The following is a 10,708-nucleotide window of genomic DNA, read 5'->3' as shown; positions in this document are numbered from 1 at the left end:
AGCAGAGCAGGGGCCCTCCTGCAAGCTCCCCGAGTAAGAACAGCCTTCAGCAAACCCCCTTGTTCTTAGGGATCCCTCTTACTCCTTGCCCATGAGTCCATGGAGGTCTACAAATACCTGAGAGCACCCTGGACACCCAGTTTGGCTGCAGCAGCTGAAAACAGTCATCAGATCACCTAAATGGGGGCTGAGGCTAACACAAAGCCCCTAAGAGTCCATCACCTCCTTAGCCAGCAGTGTGGAGCAGGTACAACAGAGGACCTGCCTCAGAAGACTTCGTTACCTGTCAATAAGCTTCCAGACCCAGAATAATAAGATGGAAGTAGTATCAGTTACCACTGAATAAACACACAATGGGAAAAATCAAAATGACACTCAACTTGTCCTGAAACAAGATTGCTGAGGAGGAGAAGCATAGAAAGGGTATGCGGATGGGTAGAAAGAGATGAACCCAGGGAGAGTTTTAAAGGGGTCTCCTTGTAGAAAGCTGCATATGTAAGTAAGTTCAGGAAAAAAAATCAAAGAAAATATCCTCCACTTGGTACCTGCTGTACCAGGGCCAACAAAAAAGCCTGTGAAAATTGGCTTAAACTCTGCTGTTTAACTTCCTGAAGTCATTAAATGCTGAATCACGAGATCCGCTCTAGAGTGAACCATCAGAGCAGCGGGAAGCACTGCTATGGCCAGTGTAAGACATGTGTGACCTGAACACCTAGCCAGCACCTCCTGCACACTAGGCTGGGCCAAGAAGAATAGATCATTATACTCTGAAGTAAACAAACAAATGGGAAAAAAAGAATGGAATACAAGTGGCTCAAAACCTATGCTTTTTGTTATTAGACATACTATATAGATAGTTTGTAAATACTTTTTGGTAAAAGTGCCTAAGTATACTTTATCCTAATGTGCTGTGTGTTTTCTACTTTAATTTCATGCCTAAATCGATAGCTAATTATAATTTGACAAGAAAAAGAGATTGCGATGGATACGATCTACCTGCTCTGCTGTTTTTGTAATGTGGTTGGCTGGCTTTACAGTGTTTCCATAATTTGTCTATACCATTTCCAGAGTCACCATAAGAATCGTGAAATAAATTCCTGGTGAATCATTTCAACACCACGCAGAATTGTCACAGAAGCCCTTTGTCTGTGGCTGATGGAAGAGGGAAGGTTTTGATGTTTAATTGTTGACACTCATTTGTCCAGGATTTAAACAGCTTCCACCTCCAGTCTTACGATCAGATGCAAATTAGGGAAACTCTCTCCAGGAACATGGTCATTTAGGCAATGATTATTAAAGCAATGTATCCTTGAAGAATCTGAGAGTACAACTGCCATCACAAATAACATCCGTGTCCTTCTCTAGGCCTATCACACAAACTCACATGCTCCCCACGAATACACACATGTTGAGAGAGGTTTTCTCCCCCACCCTGCAAACCTGTTAAGAAATGGACAACTGGATATGTAAAAAATTCTCTTCTTTGATTTTCGTGCTCACCAGTCATTAAAGGGTTACTTTTCAGAGCAGCACAAAACAAGAAGAGCTGGTTGACCAAACATTTTTTTTTCTTACAAAGAAGTGTCAACCCTGAGCTTGTAATTAAGAAGTTAAAATCTGTGATTTATATATATTTATATATATAAAAATAGATGATCATACTAAGACTAAAAAAGTGAAAGAAATCTCCATGTCAGTACTACATATTTGTTTGTTCTGAAATTTTGCCGAAGAAATCCTTGTGATACTGAAATTAACTGATATGAAAGATGTAGTTAGATGTGGAACACACTATTGATCTGGTCGCTGCTAGTCCATTAGAGAATTGCCGTCTTGGTAGGATAATGAACATTGTAGCAGAAAGTCCTAATCAATGTCAGAACAGTGACAAAAGGAAAGAGATTATATCACAAGAGATTATTTTCTGTCCGAACCCTTGAGGAGAGATTTGTCAGGAGCGTTGTTTAGCATTACCACCACGGCTGATGGTGAGCTAAGTGGAAATCTGTGCCAATTGTATAACATGGATAAATACTAAAAGAAGCTAGGTGAAATCGTGCTACTACTCATTTTTTTTACTGGGCGTTAAGATTTAAATCCTAAACAACTGTAACATGATATTCTGAAGCTAGTGGAGTTACTATCATACTAAAAGATAAACTTATTTTTCAGCTTCTCTACCTTCATACCAATCTGATGTGGCTGGCAGATGGAGTGCAAGACATTCACCGTTGAGACATACTTTTGTCTTGGAAAAAAAAATCCAGACTTCCTCCCTACAGCAATGATCATTCTGATGACCTGAATCATCCTACAGAAGTTCCCAAAGGAAACCTGGCTGTCAGTGAAGAACGGTTGCATTTTTTTTTGTTCCTTTCTTGTCTTTTTTTGTTTCGTTGATATTCTGTTGAAATGCAGCAGCCTTGAGTCAGGCCGGATTCAGAAAGAAAACGGTTTTCTTGGTTTCTTCCCCCCTCTTTTTTCTCGGTAGGGAAAAACACACACGTAAGATCCTTTTTTACTTTTGCAGCATAAAAGGAAATGAAGCTCAGAAAGTCTCCTGTAATAAAGGTTTGAGAAAGAATTCTCTCAAGAGTGGATATTGTCTTCAGAGATATCTGAAAAAAGCAGGAAGCAGTTCAGTCTGGCACCTGGTACTCTTTGGGAAAACAAAAAAGGGAAGCAGGTTGCAGTACTGCTCTCTTCTCATAGAAAACTGCAAGTGTTTGTGGCATGGTCCATTGTCCAAGAGTATAAGAAAAGAAGAAAGTTGGTTGTTTCTGTAGCTAAAACACAGTTTCTCTGACCAGATCCAGGATTATCTCCACTGTCTCTGCAGTATGAGAGTGATGAAGACAACGAGAAACGTCTGCAGTGCCTGGCCAGGCTGCGTGGCTGAAGCCTCCACCTCCCTCCTGTCGGAGTCGACCGGTGGTGCTTCGGTGGTGATGAAATCGAACTCAGTGGGACAGATGTCGTCCGTACAGCCGCTTCCACTGCCTGAGCCGCTTGTTTCGTCACCTGGCACAAAGGAGCGAGGGAAACAACATGAGGGCCACGGGTTACAGCGTTCATCCCTTTTTTCTGCTCCTGTTCCACCCGGCACCCTGGTGGGGATGAACACCTTCGGAATGGGAAGGTGTTGGAACGGTTAACTTTCATTCAGGAAAGCACCCAAATGAAAGCCATTGTGATTTAATTAGGTGCTTAAATGCCCTTCTGACAAAGGAGCAGACTGCTGGTATTATGGAAAGCCCTCAGTGTCTTGATGTATTTGACATGAAGATAAGCAAGAGAAGTGAAAGAAACAAACATATAACTGGAATTTCATGGGACAGAAAAAGACTTTTTTTTATGTTGTCAGCAGCACAGACCACAAAGACCAAAGCAAGCTATTCTAAGGGAAGAGATTTATAAATGTGTTTCAAAAATATACTTATTTAATGGCAGTTAATGGTTTCTTACTTGTATCCTGGAAGTTGACATCATTTCCATTATACGCATTCTTCAGTTTGTTAGTCATGACACGTAAGGCCATGATTTGTTGTCGAATGAAGGTGTCTGGCCTTGTGATGTCCACATCTACTTCTGGATTGTTGATCTGGTTGGTCAAGCCATCGTTCATAATCTCAGGCAAGTATCTATATAGTAGGACGAATGATTAGTTTAAAATGCAATAAGTTTCAGAAATAAAAGACTGTACAGTAAATGCTGTGCTAAGCAATTTGACACTGATAAGGATTACACGGTTCTTAAACAGCTTCAGTGAAACTATTTTAAAAATATGGTTTTTAATTTTACAGACTCTAAAGGCTCTTTTTAGTAGCTCAGCTGCATGGAGATCAGAAAGGATTTAAGCTCTCCAGCCTCCTAACTCTCCACATACTCCCCAGCAAGTTCACTGGCTCTGTGAACTATGGAAGAGGTTCACCAGCCAGCAGTATGTCACTGCATGTTCAGATCCTCTACTGATATGAATGGTTGCACACTAAATTAAGCATCTAACAAACAGTGCATTCTTCTGTTTTTATTTCTTTCTGCTTAAAAATTATGAACTCCTTTGTTATATATAGCATATTTGCTGTTCTTAGATAGTTCAGAAGGCTATCCTGGGGCATTATGGCTCTCCTTGTTTAAAGGAAGCACTTAATTAATTTTCTTCTCCAGTTCTTCCTTGCATCCCTTTTTTGACCACCGTGAGCAGCATGTCCCGCCTATCTGACATCCAGGCCCATAAACGGCGTTGTGAGTTTACCAGATTCCAGTGTTCTCTTTGAAACAGGTTATACTTGCATCTGCCACGTGCTTTGTGCATAATGTTTTTAAGTTATGGCATTTCCTATCCATCCACACATCTGAATTTTAATTCAAGCTCTTAGCTTATCATTTCTTGATTACTGCAGCATTCCCTTCTCTGACCTTGGCAAACGCAGTCTTAGGCTGCTCACAGGCAGCAAATGTGCTTTTGCAGGTATCTCTCCCCTACAAAAATCAGCCCATGCCTCCAATCATCCTACGGTAAAAGTCTTCATCATCTTTTGTTAAATATGCACACTTTGTCCCCTACTGCTCTTTGTCCTCAGGAAACTCTCCTTACTGGCATCTGCAAAGCTATCTTTTTTCCTACTTTGAATCTCTGTTAAAAATTACGTGTGCGTGTTACAGCTGGTAGGCTGATAAAGGGCTGACATTATGTCTCTGTGCTGGCATGGTATCCTGAGCACATAGTCTATCCCCGCTTCCTTGTTCTCTCTTGTCTGTCTTTGTTTACCAACTGTCTTTGTCTCATATATAGACTGCAAGGGATTTGGGGCAGATCTACCCTTTGTTCATGTTCTTTATCAGGATAGGATCTATTCTGTAATTAGTTTGCGTACCAGGCTATCCTACTGATGTTTGTGGGACTCCTTGTGTGGGTATGTGCTCAGCCAGTAATGACAGCACAGTCTAGCTAACTAATGGCAAACTTTCATGATGCCTGGTACTGAATACAGTTTAAGCGTATTTTACTTCACTCTCACTTGTGCCAGCCCAATTCTCTATTAATAGTCAACTTTGGTGCTGGTGCCAGTGTTACGTTCATATTGGTCTGGAAAATAAATATATCCCTTAAAAATAAATGTGAAAGTAAGGGAGAAGAAAGGACTTCCTCTGCTGAAGTCATGGTGAAGGTTTTGTATTGCTTCTGGACAAGTTTTGTATTGCTTCTGGAGGTTCACAAAATGATGACTGCTTTGCTGCATCAGGGAAGGTTTAGTCTCATCATAATAGGTACTCGCTTTGCAAGATGAGACTCATTTGTCATCAGTGGCCTTTGAAAGCTTACATGAGAATAATCTTGGGGGAGTGTGAACACATAGGAACAAAACATGACTGCTAAAAATACCCAGCCTCTAACTGCGTGTCCTGTTGTTTCACTAGTACCATAATGAGAAACAATGCTGCAGGGATCCCATCCAGACTCCTGTGGTACAGGCTTAACTACACTGAGAATACAGAGCCACCTCCCTTAGTACAGAGGACTGGCAGACCGCAGTGTTATGAATCACCAAAGATAGAAATTGGAAATAATTCCGCAGAGCTGTCTGGAGGCAGCAGGACGGAGACCTTGGCATGCAGGGAAGCTCTGGGCTGCAAAGGAACAGCACCTCCATCTGTCACACGTCTCTACAAATGAAATGGCTGCTGCAGATAAATTACTCAGCCTAGAAGTCAGTCAGCGATTTCAAGGTGCAGTTGATTAAAAAAAGTAAGAATGTAAGAATTGCCCTACCAGCTCAGAGAGGATGTCCATCTTGCCTGGTATCTTGTCCATGACAATGGTCATAGCTGTTAGCAGCCAGAAGTGATTTGAAATCGCTGAGCATTCATGTGGATTGTTTGCCTTGTTTATGAAGGGTTAGCTGCTCTTTATTGCAAGCCATCCATGAGAAGCTACGGCTAGCTCTGAACAGCAGTTCACGGGCTTTCTTTGACTGATTTATGTTTGATTTCATCTTGTCTTATCGTCAATAATAAAAGAAGAATGTACTGACTTCTTAGTAAGCTTTTCATATGCAGAGAATATGAGTTAGTCTGGAGATTTAAAGCAGTTAGAGAGTGCTCTGGTGTGTGCTTTTTCTTGAGGTTCATATTCTGCACTGTGATCAGTGTGGATCTGGTGTCCTCCTGAAGACCATCTAACTTTAAATGGGCCAGCCTATTCAGTCGCAGGAAGTGATTCAATCAATCATCTGTCACACCCGCCCTCCCCCCCCCAGTATCTGCCTCAGGATCTGGTGATCCCCAAAGCATTCCTGGCATGGAGGGGTTAACCTCTCAGGAGAACGGGCCAGTGCACCTCACCTAGGCGTGTAAGGGAGCCATACTGGATGTGGGTGACAAAAAATCCATTACCTTATGATTGCCTAAAGGTTAGGTGGCTGCTTAAATTCCCAGGCGAATGAGCCTCTGGGCATTTAGGGCATAAGAGCAAAAGAATTAGAGAGGCTGAGGATTCATCTTTCCGTTTATAAAGATACCAAAACTTGTATGTCTAAATGCAAGTGTCTGCCTATGAGCAGAGTCCCACTCTCACCAGATCTAGTCAACCCAAGATCCAGTCAAAACTAGTTGGGAGTTTATTGGTCAGTGGAGAGGGGACAGCTGCTGGAGTCCCCCGTGCCTTTGGCCAGATGACTAGTTCATTAGATTTCATCTGCTGGGATTTATTTGCACAAACACAGACATCTGGTGCCATTTGAATGCTCTAGGTTATTCCTCCTCCTCCTCTCATTACTAGCCCTGAAAGGTGTGGCTTTCCCATAGGTCCCGCATCATATCTACAGGCTTGAGGGGGGAAGAGCTTGTACATCTGGGGCATCTGAAATTATATTAGGTGTCTTTCTTTAGGCAGCTGAACTGAGTCTTGAGTGACACTTTAGCCACTGGCGGATATGCTGCTTGGTGTCCTGCCGCCACTCCAGGAGGATCTGAATATCCCACAGGTCCAGTGTCTTATTTGCCAGCTCCATGGAAGTGTCCTGACTATTCAGACCATCTCACGTATCAGTAGATAAGTGTGTTTAGGCAGTTGAGAACTGCCTCATTGACTACACTGACAGGATATTGGGGCTCTCTTCAGGCACCTTAACATGGGTGATTTTTAAAATACTCTAGCAGTTCTTGCCCAGGCTCTGGTCCAGATGAGAGGTAGTGTCCTGTGTCACACTCATCTCAGACATGCCGGAGAGTCTCCAATGACACTACTCTCACTTGGGCAACACAAATGACTCCTTATTGTCTCACCCACAGGCATCTATGTTTAAATGCATGAATTTACATGTCTGAATATGAAGCTGGATTCTGCCCTCATTACTGAACTAGTTCACCTGTTTCCTCAGGGGAAAAAAAAAAGGCAGAAAAGCCTATATTGAATGTAAATACCTTTGAATTGTTTTCCTTTCTTGAAAGGCCTGGTACAGATATGGGAACATGCAGCCCAAGGTATTTTGTGAGTGACAGCTTCTGAGAGGCAGCCCGGCACATGTTCTGACAAAAGCATTTTGATATGTGTGGGGTAGGGTTAAGTCACACCGAATAGGAAGCCATGTCTTGGGACCGCTTTTTGACAGAAGATTTGTTGCTGGCTGGGCAAAGTTGTTGAACACAGCTGCTTTTGCTGCAGTTCTGTAAGTGGAGACACCCCTGTGAATTTTAAGCTTTGCTGCTGCTGCTTCTGCTCTCATTAATGATCTCTTTGTACACCTGGCCATTACAAGAACTGTATGCCCATTATAAACGAGAAAGAAGTGCCAGCCTGAATTAGTGTCTGTTCTTTGCATCCTCCTAGCCAAAAAAAAAAAAATCAGCTTTCTTAGCCCTCTGAGTATAGAGAAGCTGAACAATACTGTTTGTTTTCTGCTGTTTGCTCCTTGCTCAGCTATGTCAGAATTTTAGTGTAATTTACATTGTTTTCTAAAATATTAATGCTTTCAGTTCCTCTTAGCCTTTCCCCAGCTCTTGCTTGTCTCAGCAGACACAACAAAGATGTTGTTTGGCACATCATAGCCAAGCACCACAACGCCTATTTAAAACCACGTTTTTGTTTTTTTTTTTTTTTTTTTTTTTAATATCTAGTTAATGTTCCAGGGTGTCTGCTTCTTTTTCAAGTCTAAAAATGACTGCTGAATCTTTCCGGTCATTTATATAAAGGCTGTAGCTATGAAAAAAGAACAAAAAAGGAAGAATCTTCTGGTTTTTAGAAGACGTCTGCCTTAAGGGGCAGTGTTCTCCATATTTTGCTGCCGCAGCAACTGCTTACAGTACAACTGGAGCATCCCACCTAGGCAGTACTGGAGTTTTTCCAGATGCACAGAATTGTAGGCAATAGAGTACAAAATACAGCACAGGCTTACTGAGGCTGGGCTGGGGGTAGGCAGTCACATCTGGTCCAGAAAGATAAGTGCAGTGGAAAATTGGCTTGTTTGGCTAACTAGATCACCTCATCTGATTCTGTTTGCTCAGGAGGTAATCCCCATAGGATATTTTCAGCTTGGTTTTTTTTGCTCCATCTTGGAGAAAAGCTCGAGGAGACAGAAGGAGAGGGAGGAAATGGCTCATCTGCCAGTTTTTTGGAAGGAAAAAGCTGAAAAAATAAACTAGAGCCATCAATTAAGAACAGGCAGTTTTTGCACTTACCGAGAAGTGGTTTATTCACACTTTCAGTGGTGGTGCTAAATGATTATCTTTGCCTACCTCCAGGTAAAGGACATTCAACTCATTCTTATTGCAAACCTTGCTGGTCAGCAATGAGCAGCCTTCCCAGGGCATGCACTGATCTGGTGAGTCTTTCTTCTCACCTGAATTTCACCAGGAATTAAACGCTCTCTGCTGGGGAAGCAGGAGAAGAAGAAAATTTCAGGCCAGCTGAGACTGTCCTGTGTTCATTTTGGTGAAATACCTTGTAGTTTTGACCTAGATGTTGAAAATTACAGTGTTCATTTTTCCTTTTATTCCTTATCTTTCTCTATTTTTTTTTTTTTTTGTTTATAATTACTGTCTATCTCATATGTAATTCTATTTCTTCTTTGGTGTACTTGGAGGAGTGCTAGGTTCCTCATGGAAAGGAATGCAGGTCTCATCCCTTCCATAGATTACAGCCTTCCAGAGCTAAGACATATTAGTAGGTCTATAGTCCTGGTGGGCATGAGGACCAGGATGATAGTGCGTGAGCACAATGTCTCACATGGGTTGGTTGAAACGAGTCAGCTGAGTTGGCTGGAGCAATTCAAGCTTCTTCTGAACACCAGAGTGGCTGCAGGTTTGGTTACTGTTCTCACTTCAGTAAAAGTCACTTATTCAAGGGCTAATACCTTGGATTTGGTTTAACTCCTAAAGCCTGAATGCCATCATTCCTGGGAAAATTCCTTAATTTCTGGAGAACAGTGAAGAGGTTATCAGCTGTTGTTAAGAATTTATCTGCATATAGGGAAGGAGCTAAACTTTTGAAGTTTGGTCTTAATGATGTTTTTTAGATCCTAACTATCTTTAAAAAATCTGTCTCTGTGCAGCTGGCAGAAGACATTGATTCTTTAAACATAAAACTATGTTCTTCTGTGAATACTGATATGATGGGGAAGTCCTGTTGGGCATCTCTCTAAAAGGCACTTTGTCTGAAGTAGCTATTATTATTATTTTTAATATGGATTTTTCAAAAAAAGGGCATTCATTCACCTAATAAATGTTTTCCCATTTCCACAGCACTTGGTTTCTACCTGATGTGACCTGATTAAAACCATTCTTCGTACAGGATCAGCAACGAGCCCAGTGCACCCTTCCAGAACGCCAAATGGATGACTCTGTTATCCCATGATTATGCGTGAATTGGTGACCTTCATTCAGTGACCTGGTGTCACTGTAAATTAATCGTGGTAGCAAAGTGATACCTGGGGAGTGTAATAACCACAGCGACCTTGGTGTAATTCCTCTCTCAGGAGAAAGCCTAGCTTTCATTTTCTGTGATCTCAGATTTGTAACTCTTTCCCTGTAAAAGCCGCATCAAAAGGTGATGTGTAAAATGAAACATGAGGCGTAATGTCTATCTGGCAGTTCAAAGCTTCTAAGTCTTTATACCACCACAGGATCTGATCAAAACGCAGCAATAATCTCCTTTCCCAACAGTGGCCAACACCATGATGTCTTCTTATTTGTAGTATTAATGTCTAGGAAAACAGGAGGTGGCTAAATTTCCTTTTTTTCTATCATGAGCTGTAATATTGTCTGGAAGTCAAAGTGCAACTCTTCATACAGCACAGGGGTGCTTATGACAGGTGACACAGTGAACGCAAGTAGATACATGCATATTGGTCAGATTTTGCCACTCTTGTTCTTGCAAAGTAGTGTTTATATCAGATACTGATCAGTATGATCAAGGAAACATTTATGGTTTTTCTTTGGGCTGCAGTAAATGTCCTTGTTCACCAGTCAAGAGGTGATTTTGCATCTGAAGGTAGTTATTTTCAATAATATTTTCAGTATTATTTCATATACAGGCCATGGCATTCTATGGTATCTCTCTGATTTATTACTATTCTCTCCACTTGAAGCATTTATTGAATTCTGTTATTAAGACTATGACTATACATTTCCTTTGTGAATGGATATGAAATAGAAGCTGGACAGAGGAGCAGCGGTTGGGCCTGCTGAGACTGTATTTTCAGGTGATGCT

At 41.6% G+C, this 10,708-nt stretch overlaps 1 protein-coding gene across 1 annotated transcript in view; it reads right to left on the bottom strand.

The window, feature by feature from the left end:
* Positions 1-2,818: 2,818 nt before the first annotated feature.
* GPC6 (glypican 6) overlaps positions 2,819-10,708 on the bottom strand; it is a gene marked incomplete at both ends in the record, with an annotated part of 769,154 nt that continues 761,264 nt past the window's right edge. Inside the window, 2 exons of the mRNA XM_082304914.1 lie at positions 2,819-3,021; positions 3,466-3,641. Coding sequence (XP_082161040.1) covers positions 2,819-3,021; positions 3,466-3,641 — 379 coding nt within the window. The remainder of the gene's footprint in view (positions 3,022-3,465; positions 3,642-10,708) is intronic.

Source organism: Platalea leucorodia (genome assembly GCF_965183815.1).
Source record: "Platalea leucorodia genome assembly, chromosome: 2".
In the NCBI taxonomy this organism is placed as follows: domain Eukaryota; kingdom Metazoa; phylum Chordata; class Aves; order Pelecaniformes; family Threskiornithidae; genus Platalea; species Platalea leucorodia.
This window is presented reverse-complemented; position numbering and strand designations above follow the sequence as displayed.